We start from the raw sequence: 21,972 nt of genomic DNA on the forward strand, positions 1-21,972 counted from the left end.
CTGCAGAATACACATCGAAACATAATACTTCATCTTTGATATTTGCAAGTGCAAGTGGAGTTAGGGGGCACGATAGCATGCATATCTATCAGCATGCAAAGCAAATGGCGGAAGAAGTTAGAAACCAAACTCCGCCTTCCTTTGTGGCCACGTGGTAAGTTCCTTCCACCAACTGGGGTTTCAGGCGAGCTTGGTGGAGGTGCGATTTTTCAATTAGAGAGGTATCGACATGTTGATCAACTTTGCCAAGTTGCCGATAACAACCAAAACATGACTTAAATCTGAAAGTTGGTCGCTGATATTTGTTTTCGGCTCGTTTATCTTTTGGTCAACTTACCGATATCATCTCATGCATAAGTGAGTTTGATGCAGTTACTGATTTGAGTGGAGAGAGAACTTCGTGTTTGAATGCAAATTGAATACTCAGCATACATATTGACCAATGTTCAACTTGAACAATTTGATAAGACGTAACGTGATACAAGAGCTATCGACTACTTCAACTTGAACAATTTGCAGATGCTTGGGCATTATTGACAATGTGTGTCTTTCTTCCAAATGACCGATGAAAGAATGTATCGCGGCTCACTTGCAACCAAAAATAAGTTAAAATAACGAACCCTTTGATGAGCGAGAGTATGTGATCAACCGCTTAATAATTTGTTTCAACTTGCTGATTTTAACATCATAATGCCATTTTGAGTGCTTAACACTTCATTACCGACCTTACAAATATTTGTTCTATAGCAGAAAGTGGGCAGATAGAATGTTGGCGAAGGTTGCTGCATTATGGTTTTACGCCTTTGACTTTGTATTTGCATCTGATTCAAAGTTTTCGAAGTCTTTTCACCAAGTTTGTTAAGTGCATGTTCTATTTCAAGGCTTCGAATAACATCGAGTCATATGCCTTGTCTACGCTTCCTTATTGTGCACACAACATCTAACAAGATTTTCCTTTTTGTCATTTTAGTACAATACACATGGTCGTCGATTTGCATCAGCTAAATGACTTGAGCTCTCGACTCGTCCCTGCTTCATGGATGTTTGCATGTCATGAGAGAGGCAGGTGGATTTGTCTTTATACTTGCAGATTGTATTCGCTTGAAAGTCTCTGAACTCCAACATTTCTGTCACACAGTTCATGCGAGACTAATCCATCTGTATTTGGCATTGTTTAAGAGATTTGAAATTTCAATTCATACATTTTGGGAGAAGCCTACAATCATTTTATTCCATTCTGCACAGATATCTACAAATGATCTATTACACTTGTACACTTGGCTGCTATAGGCCGAACTCTCATGTGAATGATACGGCTTTGGGTTTGTTTAATACGAGTGATCAGAGTAAGTGTTGATATTGATAATAATGAATATCAATGTTTGTGATGACATGAGAATGCCATAAGTCTTCTTTGTCAATACTTTCAAAACATTAGTCCTCTCTTATACGAGAAATGAATATCATTTATTACTTTTGTTCACCAACATTTCCTCTACAAACCTAAATTTGGATCACTCTGAGGACTTCGACTAAAATGGAAGATAGCCCTCTTTCAACTGTTGTACCCTCCAAAATAAATTGAAATAACCATGACCATTTGAAGATGCATGAAGACAATGAAACCACATGAAATGCATGCGAGTATCTTCCATCAACTTGTGAAAATTTTCAATGGTTAACAATATTTCAAACTTTTGTCGCCCAAAGTTTGAATTTTCACTATTTCACAAATGGGACAAACAGAATTATACTTTTAAAATTCATAAATCAACTAATCAATCTACAAATTCATAACAAATCATTTGTTCATTGATATATAAAAATATTTGTTGTAGAGTACGGACTCAACTTCAACTATATAATCATAGTTATGTTTAACACAAATCAAACTATAATATTCAACACTAACAACTATATTTTGTAATGATCACGTATGGCTTGTCCTTTAATTAATAAACTATAATATTGCAAAGTAATTACAACAATCAAAATTTGTTTTTCTTTCCCTACTTACTATCAATTATACTTTTAAAACTCATAATTCAACTAATCAATCTACAAATCCATAACAAATCATTTATTTACTGATATTTAACAAAAACTTTTGTACAAAATGAACTCAATTTCAACCATATAATTATAATTATGTTTAAAACAAATCATACAATAATATTTAACACTAACAATCATAATTTTCATTCACCACATATGACTTGTCCTTTAATTAATATAATATAATACATCTATCAACTGCGAACAAATGATACTTAACTACTACAAAGAAGGAACGGAAGGCGTTGTGAACATGTTCTATTACACCCCATGCTGTCAGCGTAGAACAAGGTATAACATGTTTATTTAAATACTGACCAAGAATCGTTTGTAACTCAGATGCTTACTCACTTCATTGATAAGAACAATATTGGCATGCAAAAACAGATACAGATTCAGTTCAATTAAGAAGTCCATCATATTAGGTCTTGATTGTCTCGACCTCCCCCAGAATGCATTTGTTAATGTTAATCTTTGTGCACAAGATTATATTATCGACAAGCCTTCCATCCAAACCCATTTCAAGCTATCTTCGAGAATGTTCATAATGTTTTCTTCATCCCATTGCCTCCTCTCCTGCATTTCGCCTTAAGAATTAGCTATAAAATTTCATATTAAGCAATCACATTATGATTAGAGCAGTAAACGGTCACAAGCTACATAAATTCCTTTGCAGAACTTACCCTCAAATATTTGCTTATACTTTTGAGCTTTAAATTTATTTCATTCGACACCGTGCAAGCAGAAGGATTTTCAAAGTGTACTCTATTTGCATGCTGAAATTTGATGTCCCATGTTTTCCCAACAATAGTAGTAACATTGAGAATCCATACTCCTCTTACTTGAAATCTGTTTCTCTTCGAGCCTCCAGGGGGCCAGCGTAATCCTCCTTTTGCACTCACGTCAATGCAGGCAGATTTCACTATTCCTTCAATACATTCTTTATCTTCTTCCTGTAATATATATATACAAGACTCAGTTACAGCCCATCTTAATCTGAAGTTTAACTTCAAATGCGAAGCCAAGTGCAAATTTCTGTTTACCCCGTTGAATTACAGAATGCTAGAAAAACTCTAAGAATGGTTATGAAATTTGATTCTCACATGCAGATCTATCATATACTTTTCAGTCACTGATAAGCGCCAATCCATCAGCTTGTTCAAGCAAGATGTATCTGCAACTAAGTGTCTCACAGTAGACAGTTCAGTCTGCATAGGAAACAAGGACGCACAGTCTCAAACAATGTACACCTTACGAAGGAATGAATTGAGATGAGAAAGTGCCCGTAAAAGGACTCTGTAGTTCCTGCTTTCTAATTATGCTTAATAATTAAGAGAGGCATAACTTTCAAATTGGCGACATTTAGAAACTAACTGTGGCTAGGATGTATAATATTTCTCAACTATTATTCAATCTATTTAACCAAGAAAAAGACCCCGTTTCTTTAAATATACACGAATAAGTACAGTACATTAAAATACAATACATCATTCTCAAGATATATAATAAAAAACACAGGTATATAACCAAAAAATGAGAGAGAATTGTACTCCTTTGGCTCAAAAAATAACAGTCTCTATTAGTTAGAATCGAAAAGATTTTATGGCCAAGTGATAAGGGTATTGTCGTTCAGATTAAGGTAAGGAGGGGGTTTTGAAAGCACCCTGGCCCTCGTATAAAAGTAGAGAAGATAGGCATTAAGCACATAATAAGATAGCATGGAACTCAAGAGAAACAAAGACAGACTGATAGTACTACAAAATCTTACAATCAACCATTCCAAAGTCAGGGAAGTTTAAAGCCAAAATAATAAAAAATATTTTTGCTTCATCCTAGAACAAAGATCGAACAGTTCAATACTTCTTTTTCGGGAATGATCACTAGCAACATCTTTTGCCAGTCCAGGGACCTATAAAGAGGGATCCCTAGTTGTATCTTCTATAGGAGCTTTTCCGTTATTATCATCCTTTTGCATAGTTTCAAAGGAAGTGGAACATTTCTCAACAATAGTAGGCAAAACTTTCTTTTTTCTCCAAATGGAGTTATGTTTCTTGATAATCAGACAGCTGGTTGTGGCATGACCCACTTTACAACACTGTTGACAAATGTAAGAAGAGGGCTCCTTCAAAATCCATTTGCTGAACCCAAACACCCAGTTTGGAAGATAAAGTGATCCGAGAAGGGAGCACTTTGTCTTTTTCCACAATCACACAAAAACGATTAGTAAGCTTATCAGCAGCAAAGTATTGCCCAAAGGTATTGGCAATAAGAACGAAAATCTCTTTGTCCCAAAACTCCAAAAGCAGACCCAACAAACAAACTCGGATGGAGAACTTGAAGGAGTCATCACTCAAAGGGTTAAATCTTTGGAGACCAATTTTTAAGACAAAGGCCATTAGACCCCATTAACCAAGGACCATCCTGAAGAACCCTAGAGAAATCTTCAGAAAAGAAAAAAGAAAACAAGAAAAAATTATTCAACATAGAGAAAACCTCTACTTGACCCTTAGATTTCCAAATCTGAAACACCCATCTTCCAACACACCTATCTTCCAACAGCATCAACGTTGGACCAATTACTGCAAAATCTCCCAACCAATGAGTTCTAAAACTATGCAGTTGTCTTAACCAAAAAGATCAGGGACAAGAATTTCCCCTTCCGCAATGGCATTAAGTCTAGGAAAACCCTTAAAACCATTCACTAAACTATCAAACACATCACATGTAGAATCAATAGCATCCAAAGGATCCCTAAGAGTTCAAATAGGAGAAACAGCAAGAGAGGGGGCCTCCACACTAGGCACAAAGGGGCTACTAGGTGTGGGATGCAAAGATGCATCAAACCCATTCCACAAAGGAGTCCCAGGCACACTAGCTGCAGTAGCAGCCTTCAAACAAGAACCCACAACATGGAAATCAACCACAAACCCATCAAAACCAACACCTTGCTCTTTTAGACCTGCCTCCAACAAGATATCAAGGAGAAGCTAATCTACATCCTCACTATCAACTGTGCCACCACTATCCCCAAAACAATCATGACTCCAAATGTCCAAACCACATCAACCGCAACACCTTTGTTATGATATTGTAGGTCAATGCACTAAGGGTTTTAAACTGCAGTGCCCCTAAATTCGCACACAAGTTCACAAAAGACCTAGAACCAACAACATCGTGGGGTGAGGACACCATAGGGAGCAAAAATCCCTTCTTGAGGGCATGACAAAGGCCATCCGGCCTAGAGCCAAGACCTACTGAGGAAGAATGTACCAAAGAAACTGTTCTTTGTGCCTCACTCCAAAGGTAGAAAAAAACGTCTTCCTCATCCGAATGCCATAGAGCTGAGTCATCCTCCTCATCTAAATCTTCATCCCACTTGTATACCGTGCAGAAACCCTTCCATTGTTCCGCTCCCAGTCCACTCCTTTTTTCAAAAATTTGATAGGGGTATTGTTGTTGCTTGCACAATATGTCCCCAATTTCTCTCTAGAAATTAAAGAACCTCTATTTAAAAAGTCTATGTTTTTTCTTTGACGCCTTGCATTTGATCATGTGTGCTTTTGAATTTAGTGATGGTTATGGGATCATTTTCTATGTTTAAACTTTTAAGTGTTTTGAACTTTTGTCATGGCATTTTAGATTTGCAATGATGTTCCGTTTGGTGTTAAGATGGTCAATCAAATTTGATATTTAATTGCGATGAATATAAAAGGAGTTCATGATAAATTTTGGCTTGTTTGTATATAACTTGAAAATATGCATTTGAAGATGGAGTTTAGTCTCGAAGATTTTCATGGGTGTGTTCTGAATCCCTTTGTTCACATGGTCTCTATTGCCTTCTTCTAAACCCTTTTGTTCACTTGCATTTTGTCTTGCATCATTTTAACTCTTTCTTCATATGTTTATATTGACAAAGTTAATATTTCATGCTCATACCATCCATGTGAAGAAAATCCTTTATTTCCATATGATTTAGCTCTATTTTAAAATTCATGCTTAGTAAAGTCTTATTTTTGACCAAACTATCATGTTCATGCCAACAAATTCCCTGTTGATACTACCAAAATTGTGTGATTGCCATTTGTTCAACCCTAATAGCTTGTTCTATATTTCATGGGTGAAGCCTCTTGTCTAAAGTCATGTGTATTTGTAGGTTTGATTAAGAACAATGTCTTTAAGTCCTACATGCCCAAGTTAAATTTTAATGGTGGATGTTTTAACTTAAATCTAGCACTTTTTATTTTAACTGCCTATTGACCACCTATTGCCTATACCCTATGACTTGAGTCATTGCCCCAAATTGTTAAAATCCACTATTATTGGCATTGACCCAACTACCCATTTCTCTTATTGGTCATTGCTTCCTCATCATGACCTCATTGTTAAACTTTCATGGATTAGCTAGGATTCGAATCTAAGACCTCCCATTTGTTGTTGGGATGCTCTACCACTTAGTTACTAAACCACTTAGAGATTGGTCCATCATTGGTTTGTGTGTGACTTATAGCTACCCAAATTCCTATCCTAGCTAGGGTCTAATTCCATGATAATGAGTTTTATGGACCAGTTAAGAGTTGAACCTAGGACCACCCATTTATCATTGGGGTGCTTTGTTGCCTTCAATCCACATAGTCATGCACTATTGTGAATGTAATGCTTGGTAAAAAAAAATAGTGGATTAGGTTTTCAACATTTTGGAAGACAACACAAAATTAGCATCAGCTCGTAGTTGACTTCTAATTACAAACATAGCATTTATGTGTGGGTTACAGCCTGCTCACACATTCAAACCTTTGTTTAACACCTATTTCATGCCTTTACAAATTTCCTCTACTTCATTTCATGAGATTGTTTCTTTTTTTTATAAGACTCCTTTGAATCATATTTTTCACTCACATTGAGAGGGAAAAAATAGTCTAAAAATAAATAAAAAATTTATCTAGATTTACTAGGACTTGAACTTAAGACCTCTCATTTGTTGTTGGTGTGTTCTACCACAAAGCTATAGACCCACTTGCTGAATGATCCATATTCGGTTTCAGTGTGAACTTACTATTATTGACCATTTGTTATATGCCTTATGTAGTGTAATCTTGAATGTCGAAGTGATCTCTTTTATGTTTAGCTAAGCACATTAACCTTTGCAATTTATCATTTACAATTTATCATTTACTGTGGCCCCATTTAGTTCTATACTTTTATGTAACATCACAACCTTTTATTGAATGTGGCTTGTTGGCTAGGCCATTATCTAGCACCTTTGGTGCCACTATGATATAGAACTCAAGAACATTGATCCTACACTATTCCTACACTATTGATCAAAGTTGTTATTTACCATATATACAATAATTTGGTAAGTTAGTGTATGGTTTCAAATGACATGGACCTTCATACCCATGTTTCAATAGTCATAAGGTAGATGAGTAGGCATCTCTATGCACAAGTATTTTGAGGGACAATAATCATGTGTCGATATCTAATGGAATGGTGCAATGTGGGATTTAGTTCAATTATTTTCCAAGTTCATAGGCTGCTAGGGAACGCCATGTCCTAATTTTATTGGTTACAACCTATCGATTGGACAGATTATTTAGTCCCTCTAACCTCTATTCAAGGTATCGAGTACTTAATGCTACGCCTATAACGCTTGAACCATGTATGATGTGTTAGGTCCACATTGCCTCAACAATGGAACAACTAAAATTATGAGTCATCTCCCACATTGTGCAGTCATGACCTCTCTCGGCATTGCCACTTAACTAAGTGCTCAGTTAGTTTCTATCACTTGCCTCGATGAAATATTACTGTGTAGCCTAGTTTTACAGGAAAAATGCCCCATCTATGATTGTATGAAAGATGTACGTGCACTTGGCTATTGATCTAGGAGGATCTGGACCGCTTAGTCATATCAAAAAACTTCAGTGCTGCAAGGTAGATTTCATTATCTCATTAGTAATATCCTTATCCTAAACAAGAGGTACGGTCCAATTCCGCATTATAACTCCACATCAATGGTACTGCAAAACATAACTTATCGTTGGTAGTTGTAAGAAGATGAGATAGTTGCAACAACAGCATAAGCCATCGTAAGGCTAGATACAATAACGAACACTAAGGAGGACCGTAATATCCATTTTTTGGGTGAGGCTAGATACCATAAGGAGGACCATACATCCATTCTCATAGGTCATGTACAAACTGAGCATGATACAACATCGTTATTATAGCTCTATTTGTTTGTTCTCTATTTCTATTGTTTGGTATATTTCTTTCAATATCTTTGAATACCTATCATAATCAGATCTTCTACACTTATAACATAATTGAATCTCGTTTATTCAGCTTTGCACTAGGATTTACACTTGGCGCTCAATCCATTGGTATTAGAGACAACTTCCTTTATGTCATTTTTAAGCAGTGTTCCATGGCCGTTGGGGACGGGGACACGGTGACGGGCTTCGGGGATGGGGAACAAAGGGAAAAAGTTTTGGGGATGGGTTTCAGGGATGGGGGACTTGGGTCTAGGGGAGGGAAATGCGTTTCCGTGGAACACTGTTCTTAAGTGACATTGGGTTGAAAAACTAAATATTATTCTTTGTTTGTATGCCGACTCGTATGAGGTATAAAATAAGAAAGTCAAGTCTTGAAACATGTGACATTTTTTCATATCTTCACATTTTCATATTGTTGGTTAACAAATTTGTTTCCTTAAAAAATTATAAACAAAAGACTTTCATTTGTTCAAAAATGTGACAAAATCTTTAAAAACAGTTGGATAAACTATAAATTGGTTTCCCTCTGAGTTTTAGTAAAAGTACAGCTCCTTTTGTAAGATTTATATGATTTAATTTTTGAAAAACACTAAATATGTGAATAATTTTGACTAGAAAGTAGAAAAGGCATCAAATATTTGTACATCATTATGTAATAAATACGAATAATAAAACTGAAAGGTAAAACTTCAAGCAAACAGTTAAATTTAAAGGTTCAAAGAACATTCCATCTTTTAAATAAATCACAACTGATATCGATACACTGGTTTGCAATGTCAATGTGAGCAAGTATAGAAAGAAAATAAGTATTGCTTCAAACGAATATTTTTACTCACAAAGAAGTAATCACATTCATAAATTCATTTAAATTCACAGATTCAATATAAATATTAAAGCAAGAACTTAACACTTAATGCACACAAACAATAAGATCTTTCATGAACAAACAACAAAATTCTATTGATCTTCTTCTTGATCCTTTCTCACTCTTATACCACTGTATAATGGGGATCAACCTTTTCAAAGTCCCTTAAACATATATTTATAGTGTCCCTACAAGTAACTGTTCAACTGTTCTTGAAACCGATTATTTTCAAAGAATCATTTTTAAAAATAGAGACTTTTTAAATATCCAGAGAAAATAATATTTAACATAAAGAAAATAGAAATAAAGTTATGGCTAAGGTGGCGCTTTTGATTTGTCCATGTTGGTGTTGTCTTGCTGAGTTTGTTTTTGATGTGCCACCCTAGCTTTAAAATCTTTCAACGCCTTCAAGATAGTTGGGATCTCCTACTCCTGCAGAATGAGGACATGCTAAGTCCTTAATCTCCACAACGCTCTACTTGATCAGACTTCCTCATTCCTCATAGAAAAGGCTATGGCATGATTCACGCACCAAATCAAAGCAGAGTCAATTCGAGCCAATTTATTCAGATTATTCTCATTAAAAGATTTATGATCTCAAAGGGAATTAATGGTATTCTCGAACTCGACTTTAAGTTCATCAACTGTAGCATCCCTAGAATTGTCCTGCTTTTTAACCTGACAACCAATATCTTCGCATTCGTGGGCAACCTCTCTTAACATTCGGTTCACATCTCTAAGCAACTTTCTCTATTCCTTGATATTTTGTTTCAAAAAAGTATCCTTCCATTTAAGACTCTCTATCCAAATTATGCATTGATTATGTTGCGTACCTATTATGATCGTTTTAGCAATGGTAGTATGTATACCCATGGCCACTATTTCTTTGGGTTCCTCTATTGTTTGTAGGCAAGTAGCTTCTTCTTGCTTGGTGGTATCCACTTTGGAATTGACACCATTTCTAATTATAAGGAGGTTTCCATACGCCTTCCTCATACATTCAATAAAAGGCTTTCCTTTAGCCTTGACCTTATTAATCCACTCCTGTGTAATCCAACCAAAATAGCTATTAGTCTGCACTTTTCTTATCAATTCGTTATTAGCATCTTATTTGGGTCAAAGATAAATTCTGAGGAGCTGGATGACTGATCTCAAGCAATCCGTGAGTATATTCACCATCATTTTCAATTGTTCCTTATCATATTTATCTCGCTCAGTTCTTTTCATCAGTTGAGTAGTTGTCACCTAGAAATTGTGAAAATCTCCATCCGTACTAGGGGGCCCCATGTCAATGCGAGTCATTAAAATTGGTAGTCGTGGCTTAGCTCGGATCTTTCTGTGTGGAAGGATGGGCAATTTATAAAAACAAATGATTAGTGGTCACATCTACTATCCTTGAGGTAGTTTTGAGTTTTAGGGCTTTAGGAGAAGAGGGTGACTGTAGCAATTGCTTCACTATATCATCAGGTGGTATTTTGGTGGACTCGATTTTCCTTTTCTTAGATAGAGAGGCTTCTAATCATTTGCGTGACACTTTTTAAAGAATTAGGAGTAAGCAATAAAGTTCTCTTCATTGGGGGTGTTCTTTCTATATTTTGTAAATCAAAAAGAAAGGAGGGATTTGTCTCATCATTTTTAAAATTTTTTTATGGGTTGGAGTTTAATGTCTCCTTTTTAGCAGCCATCTGGCAATTTGTCGTTAGTCCCTTTTGCCAAGGTCTCGAAGGCTAATTAGGACCTTATAGGGAACATTGATGGATTCGGTCTAAGCAATTTCACTTGCAGGCCAATCGGAGCTTACTTTTTATAGAAAATCAGTTTGGGCTCGATGATTGGTAAATTTTAGAGCAATTTTGATTGACATTATTTTGGTGTATTTTATTAGCCTCCTGGATTGCTAATTAAATGGAGTCATTCATTATGTAGACAAAAAAATCAAAAGTTTCTAAAGTTAAAATAAAATATTTAACTTTAATGATTTTTTAATGAAGTTAATGTTAAAATCTTTGTGGAGACATATATTCTATCTTTCATTTATCCCAAATTGATGGTGCCTTGAGATGTGTGCCAAAACAAAGTAATAAATAAGAGCATTTAATGAAGATTGGGACATCTTGGGAATTGTGTTTTTTCGGAAATTGGTTTTCTGGATTAAGTTCTGATATTTTTGACATTTAGGGACTAAATCTCTAAGTATGAGATTTCTCTTTCTTGTGAAAGATCAGGTTGCGGAAATCTTTAAAGACAAACTTGGTACTGAACGAGATGTAGAGCATAAAGCCAAGTTCGAATTTGGAGCAACTTGGAGTTTTGCACAGTAGATATTTAGGTATTCAATTCGAACTTCAGCTCATAAATATTGTAGTAGATCGTCTTAGTCACATGGGGACGGATTGTGGACAGAGCTTTTTGGCGTAGGTAATGTGAGGGAGTAATGGTGGCTACAGGAAAGACACAACACTGGAATGACGGGCAGAAAGTAGTTCACAGCTCTTGAGGTTATACACCCATTGCAAGGTAGTTAAGCATTGCGAGTATGTGTTGAGAGTAAAGTTCAAACTGGTTGCTTTGGAAGAAGATTTCGAACTTCCTCGTACTGCATTAGCTCCCACCAAACAATTTCGTTCAGAATAAATTATCTGTTACTGAAGATTACAGCGTATGGGTTGCAGACTTTAAAAGCAGCATTAAAACTTCTTCTTTCAGCTAGCCATGACCAAATCATTTGACTGTGTGAATCCTCTAGTTAACACTGCATGCTGTGGCGAGTGAGGGTGATAGGGGTCAAGGGTCTGTGCGAGTATACTCAGCTGGGCATTGACAGGGCTGTTCTTGGTTGGTAGAGTTGGGAGTCAAGGAGTCTGCGGCAGTATTATGTGAAGGTGGAGCTGGTTGTTGATCGTAGGAACCAGAAAAGTCTTTCAGCTAATAGAATGACAGGTTCTCATTACTTTGGTTTTGAAGATATGGGTTGTTCATGTATTTCGAATACAAGAGAGTAATACATTGCTCAGTTAAGAGTAGTTTGAAGCCGTGACTAGCTAGGAATAAATTGGAATCTTTGTTAAAGATACTGTTTGTTATATATTCTGTGATTTAAGTTCCAACATTAGCATTTGTGGTTGCAAAATCCATGTTTTTGAAATATTTGTTAACTGTTAACTCATGCCCATAAACATGTGAAAGTGAATAAATGCAAAGAAACAAAAAACACACCAGGTGACAACTAAACCATTAAAGAATATAGTCAGAAAGGAAATTCAGTTCACAGGTTACTGCAGGTCGACTGTTTTGACAAAATTCTTCAAGGCTGTTTGGGAAGATAGTTTGGGCAAATGGGGTCAGCCTATTACAATGGTATCAGAGCAAAAGATTCTGCCAACTTGAGGGGATTAAAAACTCATGCATCATCAGTATTATTTGAGGAGAAACAGGTCCAACACTAACCTCAACAATCAGGCCGGACAAGAAGAACCATCAGTAATTGAAGATATAGGTGATCCCTTTCCAGTTAGAAACACAAGGGCAGTAGTTAGCAGAGCAAAGGGCTTACAAACAAAATCAACGGTTGGATTTGTTGACACAGATGTTAGTTAGACAGATGGGTATTGATGGGTATTGATGTGGATAATGTAGGTGGAGGTAATGCTAGTAATAATCAGCAAAGGGGAAATGATAATAATAATCAGCAAGAGGGAAATAATGGACAAAATGGAGGCAACAATGGTGGGCAAAACGGAAATGGAGAAGGACAGACAGATGGCAGATAATTTTGGTCATGCAACACAACCCGCTAGGGCAGCGAGTTTTAGACCTCTCATACCCACTTTTCCACCTAGAGTTCCAGTTTAGCCAGCTATTGAGCCACAAATTGTAGACTTACATTATCAGTTTTAGAGAGATTAGGAGAGTGGAGGACAAGATTTTCAGACAGCTATAACTCTTCGGGACTATGTTGACGTGAGGATGAGACACATGCCTCGTGCAGGCGACAAGAATCAAAACTATGAGCTAAGGAAGAAAGTGGGAAAGTTATCTTTACTTTATTTTGATGCTTCTGGTAAGACTACAACACGAGCTTGGGTCCAAAAGGTGGATACTTACCTACAACTAAATCTTATGCCTAAAGAAGAAGCTATTAAGTATGTTGCTATACACCTTGATGGAGTCGCAAATGAGTGGTGGCACCATGGTATGGTGACTATGGGACATGGACAGATTACTTCCTATGTTGAGTTTACTGAACGGTTGATTGAGAGATTTGACACCAAGGATCCTGAGTTGCATTTCAAGGAGCTAGCACAACTTAGACAGTGGGGATCAGTAGATGTACATATTGTAGAATTACAGAGGGTTGCAGTGTTAGTGACTATTATCTTAGAGAGGAGGCTTGTTGTCTTATTCATGGATGGTCTTTCAGATCCTTTATGTGGTTGGGTCAAGGGATGTGATCCTTTGACATTGCAGGAGGCCATCAAAAAGGCCAAAGGATTGGCACCCTTGTCCTATAAAAGTAAATTCCAATCTAAGAACTCTCATTACAGGAAAGACAAAGATAAGAAAACATTCCATAAGGAATCACATCAGTCATGTGAGAGTTCTAAGAAATTGGATAATGAACAGTTGAATGAACTTAGGAGGAAGAAATTATGTTTTCACTATAGGGAGCCTTGGGATGCTTCTCATAAATGTCCCCTTAAGGCTAAGGCCAAGCAGATTGAGTACTTGTCAACTAAGGAGACAACCTCTGAGAGTTCAGAAAATCGATCTACTTCTGGGGACAATGATGGTAAATCAACAGCAAGAGGGGATAGTAGTGATGACAAGGTGATAGCATGCTTGACAGGTATTCAAAAGTCTATTACCTTTAAAGTGCGTGGTGTGATTTAGGGGCAGCAAGTGATATCTTTGATTGACACTGGTGCTACCCATGATTTCATTGATGCTTAGGTTGTGGCAAAACGGGGATTACAGACAAAGGAGCATGAGGGATTTAGAGTTATGGTGGCTAGTGGGCATAAACTCCTATGTACGCAAAAAATTACTAATTTGTATATGAGGATTGGTGACTATGAATTGGTTGATGGTTTCTATGTAGTTGACATGGGAGATTATGATGTCATACTAGGCATGGCTTGGATGACTTCTCTACTTGAGTTTACTTTTAATTTAGAGAAGGTGGAAATGAGATTTGAGCATCAGGGCAAGAGAGTAGTACTTCATGGGTTATCGGATGGTGGACTTAAAGTGCTATCACTTAGACAGATGGAGTAGTTGATTCATCATGATCAGGCGCAGTGGGCTGCAGAGATATTGGTGATGTCAAAGGTGATATGCCAGCAGGAGCAGGAGTACCCTCCATAGGTTTAGTCATTGTTGTGGTGATATACCACCCGGTAGACCTCCTAACAGGGGCATTGAGCATGCTATAGAATTAGAGGAGGGGGGTAAACCTATTATTACTACACTTTACATGCATTCTTAAAGGTATAAGGATGAGATCAAGAAAGCTATTAGAGGGCTTCTTGAGATGAGGCACATCAGGCCTAGTAAGAGTTCGTTTGCTTCTTCAGTTGTGTTGGTTAAAAAGAAGGGCAAAATTTTTAGTATGTGCATTGACTACAGGGAGTTGAATAAAAAGACAATTAAAAACAAATATCCGATTCCCCGTATTGATATTGATGAACTCATAGATGAGTTACATGGTGCTTGCTACTTCTCCAAGATAGACTTGAGATCCGGCTACCATCAGATTCAAGTCAAGAAGGATGATGTGGAGAAGACAACTTTCAAGTGTCATTATGGACACTTCGAGTTCTTAGTCATGCCCTTTGGCTTGACAAATGCACCAACTACCTTCCAGTCTTGTATGAACAGGACATTCAGAGATCAGTTGAAAAGGTTTGTTTTGATATTCTTTGATGACATACTAATTTACAATAAGACTTGGGAGGAGCATTTGAAACACATAGACATTGTATTGAGTATTCTTGAATGTGAATCCCTGTACGCAAAGATGTCCAAATGTGCTTTTGGGATGACTGAGTCATTGTATTTGGGGCACATCATAAGTGTTGAAGGTGTTCGTGTGGATCTAGATTAGATCAAGGCTATTGTGGATTGGTCGCCTCCGAAGAATATTTCTCAATTGAAGGGATTCCTTGGTTTGTGTGGATTTACTGCCGCTTTGTGAGAGTTTTTTCATAGACTGCTGCTCCCCTTACAAATTTGACTTGGAAGGATGCACTTGAGTGGTTAGATAGAGCTCAACACTATTTTGACAGGTTTAAGGAGTTGGTGAGCACATGCCCAGTGTTGCCCACTCTTGATTTCAGAAGGCCCTTTGAGTTGCATTGTGATGCCTTGAGTGAAGGCCTTGGTGCAGTATTGATGCATGATAGACACCCCATTGCTTTTGAGAGCAGGAAATTGAGGATGCTTGAGAGGAGTTACAACATCTATGACAAGAAAATGTTGGCAATAATGCACGCCTTGGCTAGATTCATATAGTACTTGGTGGGTAGTAAGTTCACAGTCAAGACAAATCATAACAATTTGAAGCATTTCCTTGGATAGAAGGATTTGAATGATAGACAACAGAAGTGGGTTAGCAAACTATAGGCCTATGACTTTGACATAGTTTTCATCAAAGGCAAGAAAAACATTGTTGATGATGCTTTATCTAGGAGACCTCACTTGTGTTCTTTAGGTAATATAGCAAAGGATTGGAGGGAGATGATTTCAGATGAGTATGCGAAGGACAAGTGGGCCACTAAGATTATAGATGGCACTATTCAAGATGACAAGTACACAATGGTAAATGACTTGATAATTTACAAAGAGAGAATTTTCTTAGTGCCAAGATCTCCTATGAAGTAGAAGATCTTGAGATCTTTCCATGACTCACCATTAGCAGGACATCCGGGCTATTTCAAAACTTACAGGCAGGTGAGAGAGCGCTTTACATGGAAAGGGCTCAAGACTAACGGTTACAATATGTGAGGGAGTGCCCTCTGTGTCAACAAAATAAACATGAGCACTCTTTCCCAGGTGGATTACTGCAGCCCCTACACATTCCCAAGAGGAAGTGGGATAGTGTGTCGATGGATTTCATTATGGGCCTACCTAAGGCCCAAGGTAGGGATTGCATATTTGTTGTGGTGGATTGATTGACAAAGTTTACTCATTTCTTTGCTATTTTAGTCTTGGAAAGGGCTCAAGACTAACGGTTACAATATGTGAGGGAGTGCCCTCTGTGTCAACAAAATAAACATGAGCACTCTTTCCCAGGTGGATTACTGCAGCCCCTACACATTCCCGAGAGGAAGTGGGATAGTGTGTCGATGGATTTCATTATGGGCCTACCTAAGGCCCAAGGTAGGGATTGCATATTTGTTGTGGTGGATTGATTGACAAAGTTTACCCATTTCTTTGCTATTTCGTCCACCTATACAACGGTACAGACAACGGAGTTGTTTTTCAAAGAGGTATTCAAGTTGCACGGATTGCCATGGAACATTGTCAATGATGGGGACAACAAATTCATGAATAATTTTTGCCAGGAGCTCTTTAGGTTGTGTGGGATAGAGGTTACCCTGAGCAGTAGTTATCACTCACAGACATATGGGTAGTTGGAGATTGTGAACAAGTGGGTGGACATATACCTCCGTAATTATATCGCACGACAACAGAAGGCATGGCTGAAGTGGTTGCATTTAGGAGAATGTTGTTATAACACCACTTACCATATGTCTATCCAGATGTCACCCTTTATGACTCTTTATGGTTACAAGGCTCCGAGCTTCTTAGATTTGTTGTTTGGTGATAGCCGAGTACCTAAAGCTAAGGATCTCTTACAAGAGAGTTAGGATATCATGAGGTCACTGAAGGAAAACATGCAGAAGGCTCAGAACCAGCTGAAACAATATGCAGACAAGCATAGAGTAGAGAGATCTTTTGAGGTTGGTGACATGGTTTATCTTATGTTGCACCCTTATCGACAGTCCACTCTCAAAAGGAGTGGTGCAAAGAAACTGAAGCCACACTATTATGGGCCTTTCAAAGTTACCAGGAGAGTTGGAGGGGTGGCTTATGAGCTTGAGTTGCCGACAGACAGTAAGGTGCATAATGTATTTCACGTATCTCACCTCAAAAAGGCGTTGCGTCACAACGCGGTACCTTCAACAAAGTTACTCTTTTTAATGATGAAGGGAAACTTATATCGGTTCCTGAGGCCATTCTTGATACTAGGGAGTGCACTTTATGAAGATGGGTCATCAGGGAGTATTTGGTGAAATGGAAGAACTTGCCGGTAGAGGATCTACTTGGGAGGGTGAGCATATCTTGCAGCATCCAGAGTTGAGATTGCTCAAGGACAAGCAATTTCAAGGGGGGGGGATTGTAATGTCCCCTTTTTTGCAGTCACCTAGTATTTTGTCGTTAGCCCTTTTTACCATGGTCTCGAGGGCTAACCAAGATCTTATATGGATCGTTGATGGATTTGGCCTAGGCAATTTCAATAGTAGGCCAATTGGAGGTGTTTTGACGGGTTTTCCAGAAACTTACTATTTATAGTAAGTTAGTTTGGGCTCAGTGACTGGTAAATTTTGGAGCAATTCTAGTTGACATTATTTTGGTGCATTTTATTATCCTCTTGGATTGCCAATTAAATGGGATCATTAATTATTTAAGCAGAAAATAAAAAAAATATTTAACTTCAATGGTTATTTAATGCTCAAGTTAATGTCAAAGGGGAAAAATTAAAAGTACCCCTTCTTTGTGGAGACATAAGGGGATTATAATATTTTATCCTATCTTTCATTTATCCCACATTGATGGTGCCTTGGGATGTGTGCTAAAACAAAGTAATAAATAAGAGCATTTAATGAAAATTGAGACATCTTGGAAATTGTGTTTTTTTTGGAAATTGATTTTCTGGATTAAGTTCTGGAATTTTTGGCATTTGGGGACCTCAAGTGTGACATTTATCTTTCCTGTGAAAGATCAGGTTGGGGAAATCCTTAAAAGACAAACTTGGTACTGAAGGAGATGTAGAGCATAAAGCCAACTTCGAATTTGGAGCAGCTGGGAGTTTTGCACATTAGATATTCAGGTATTCAATTCGAACTTCAGCTCATAAATATTGTGGACAAAGATTTTTGGCGTAGGTAATGTGAGGGAGTAATGGCGGCTACAAGAAAGACACAGCACTGGAGTGACAGGCAGAAAATAGTTCGCAGCTCTTGAGGTTATACGCCCATTGCAAGGTTGTTAAACATTGCAAGTATGTGTTGAGAGTAAAGTTCAAACTAGTCGCTTTGGAAGAAGATTTTAAAAACTTCATCTTACTGCATTAGCTCCCACCAAATAGGTTCGTTCCAAATAAATTATCTGCTGCTGAAGATTACAGCGTATGGGTTGCAGACTTTAAAAGCAACATTAAAACTTCTTCTTTCAGCTAGCCGTGATCAAATCATTTGACTGTGTGAATCCTCTAGTTAACGTTGTGCATGTTGTGGTGCATGAGGGTGATAGGGGTCAAAGGTTTGTACGAGTATACTAAGCTGGGCGTGGAAAGGGCTGTTCTTGGTTGGCAGAGTTGGGAGTCAAGAAGTCTGCAGCAGTATAATGTGAAGGTGGAGTTGGCTACTGATCGTAGGAACCAGAAATGTCTTTTGGCTAATAGAATGCCAGGTTCTCATTACTTTGGTTTTGAAGTTGTGGGCGGTTCATGTATTTCGAATGCAAGAGGGTAATACATTGCTCAGTTAAGAGTGGTTTGAAACTGTGACTAGCTGGGAATGAATTGGAATCTTTGTTAGTAGGTACTGTTTGTTAAATATTCTGTGATTTAAGTTCCAGCATTAGCATTTGTGGTTGCAAAATCCATGTTTTTTAAATATTGGTTAACTGTTAATTCGTGCCCATAAACATGTGAAGGTGAATAAATGCAAAGAAACAAAAAAACGCACCAGGTGACAACTAAACCATTAAACAACATGGTCAGATAGGTGACAACTCTTTGACAAAATTCTTCAAGGATGTTTGGGAAGATAATTTGGGCAAATAGGGTCAGCCTATTACATGGAGTCCGTTGATCCCACTACTTGCTTTTATTCTCCTGCAACTTCTTTTTCTTCTCGTTTATCTCCTTCCTTTTCTTTGCCCCCATCTTCCCCTTCTTTGTTTTTCTCCTTCACTCCTACATCTGGTAATGGGCCTTCTTTACAAGTCCTTTAGGGGAATTTATTCTTTTTAGGGGCTTATCATCACCTCTGTTTCCCCTGGTGTAACTATTTGCTTTGCTTGAGTAGATGGAGCAGATGAGGAACTTGGGTTGCTTTGTTCCACCAACCATTTCTGTTTTCTTTGGAGCAAATTTTGAAGTCTCAGCCTTCGTCTTGGCTAGCCAAATCGGAGTCCTCTTAAGAACTACAACAGTTCTTGTTTTCAAGTCTCTATGCTCGGGTAGGATCCAATCAATAGGAACAAGTGGTTGTGTTTGAATACTAGCCGTGTAGATAGGATCTAATAAATCAAACTCGTCATCTTCAATTCTTTCGATGTCCCATTCTAGATGATATTCAATAATTTGTCTCAAGCTAAACCTCATCCAATTTCACTTCCGTACTTGTAATCATCAACACAGTGAGCCCAATAATCTTCTAGGTGTGGCACATGATGGTATGTGGGTCTTAAGTGTAAATTTTTTCTGACAAGGTTCTTCTTGTCAAAATGTAATCTAAGGTGATCATAGGTTGAGGTGCTGTACTTAACCAAGTCCCTTTCAATGTTTAAAGCATCTGATTGAGTCTTAAAACAATAGTATCCAAGTTCGATGGGGAATTGAATACCAACCTTTCTCTTCTTGACACATCTTTTGTTTTCCTCACATACTTGTTCACATATTTCAATCATGACAAATTTATCCTTCAACATACTTATGTAACTTTTGTCGAAAACTTTCATAGTCATATACTCTAATGTAGGTGAATTGCTAGAGCTGTATGAAGTGACTTCCATATCGAACCCACTAATTTGATGGCCTTTGGTGAAATTTTTTTCCCTCGGTCCCCTTGTTACTCCCTCACAAGCCTCATTGTAAATGCATTGTTTACTCTCTTAAAGTTGGAATAACTCTTTTACAATTGGAGGTCGGGTAGAAATCATAAACTTGGATATTGTCGTCATACTATTCAACATGATTTAACCCAAGCCAATACCTTGTAAAAGCTAGGACATAAAAAAAATTAGATGACAAATAGACTTGTTGAAGGCCAAACAAGTAATCATTGCATGTAACCTGTCACTTATTAGGCTTGCCCAATCTAGGTATTGTTCTCTGGCACATACAACTTCTACAAAAAGTACATCCATTTGTCGAAATTGAACTCATCCACATACCCACATAGCCTAAGTAGAAAGATGACAATGTTTGCTATTTCTCCTTTCCAGTATGATTTATGAATTGTCTTTGGTAGCTGAGATTGCCCCCTCTTTGGCACAAAGAACAACTCTTTAGGTATGATATTTCTATAACAATTTTTCTTTTCATTGAAACGTATTTGTGACAAAGTAAATCTCATTGTAAACAAACTGGCCTATTCGGAAGTAGGAAATAATTGTGAATTATTACCCTATCTAGGGTTATGAGAATCTTATTACCATTGATCTTAATTTCTCTTAATGGGGATCATACCTATTAATGCATTCTATGACAAGGTTTGTGCACTGCATGACTTCTAGAAATGCAACCACTTCCAATAGTCCATTCTCCGCCAATCTTTTTGTAATTGGGTGCCTATTAGGGCTTTTCACTCATTCCTAAAACTCTTGTAAGCTTATATGCCCTAGCCTAGTGTAACCAACCTCTAGCAATGAGCTTTCTAGACTTGATAAGTGCTCATAGCCAAGATTTTTATATATCATCTCGAATTTTGCGTTAGAAAAAGAACCCTTAAATTTTTGAAATTTTTTGAGTAGAGTTTCATCTCATTTCAGCTGATTTTGATGTTGGGATTGGTATAAACTAAAACCCTAACAATAGAATAAAAAGGCCCTTCGATTGTTTGAGGAATACTTGTTGGAATCAATGAATACTGAGAGGGGGGTGAATCAATGTTCTGCAATTTACAAATTTGTAAAATTGATTCTTAACCACTAGATGCATAAGAAAGAAGTAAAGTGCATAAACAAAAAGAAAATAACCATGCAACCATAACACCGAGATTTTTACGTGGAAACCCAAAAGGGAAAAACCACGGTGGGATTTGAACCCACAATATTATTCCACTATGGCCAGTAGCAAAACAATATTACAATGAGGGGAATGCACTTGCATTCAAGGACACTGCTTGAAGCTCACTGCTCAAGTTACAAAATAGGGCTACAACCTCGGAGGAAGGTTCACTGCCTTACAAGAGTGATATAAAAAGGAAATACAATATCTGAACTGTAGAATAGCATCTAGTAATGCCAAATATCAGTTCCGATTAGGCACAAGATGATCCGATGTGACTGATTTGATAATTGTTCTATTTTGCTCTACTACTGATTATCAGATCAACCAAATTCAAAGTGTGCACGTGAAACTACGCTCAATTGCTCCAAAACAGACTATCACCTTTTATCACATACCAAAAGCATCATCCAAATCGGTCTTATATATCTGCACACACAAAATTAATTTTCCATAAGTCGGCTTCATCAAAAATGGAAATATGAAACGTGTGGCTGCAAGTTGGCTTCAATCTTCACAAAAACTTATTCCGGATCTGT

At 37.4% G+C, this 21,972-nt stretch overlaps 1 protein-coding gene across 2 annotated transcripts in view; it reads right to left on the reverse strand.

Annotated features, from left to right (window-relative positions):
• Positions 1-2,122: 2,122 nt before the first annotated feature.
• Positions 2,123-21,972, reverse strand: part of LOC131076117 (uncharacterized) — a 113,924-nt gene continuing 94,074 nt past the window's right edge. For both annotated transcript variants that reach the window (XM_059213137.1, XM_059213136.1), the window contains 3 exons: positions 3,159-3,263; positions 2,739-3,008; positions 2,123-2,631 (listed from right to left, as the gene is read on the reverse strand). In XM_059213137.1, coding sequence (XP_059069120.1) covers positions 2,542-2,631; positions 2,739-3,008; positions 3,159-3,263 — 465 coding nt within the window. In that variant the 3' untranslated portion in view covers positions 2,123-2,541. The remainder of the gene's footprint in view (positions 2,632-2,738; positions 3,009-3,158; positions 3,264-21,972) is intronic.

The sequence above is a fragment of the Cryptomeria japonica genome, chromosome 10, assembly GCF_030272615.1.
Source record: "Cryptomeria japonica chromosome 10, Sugi_1.0, whole genome shotgun sequence".
Lineage (NCBI taxonomy): Eukaryota > Viridiplantae > Streptophyta > Pinopsida > Cupressales > Cupressaceae > Cryptomeria > Cryptomeria japonica.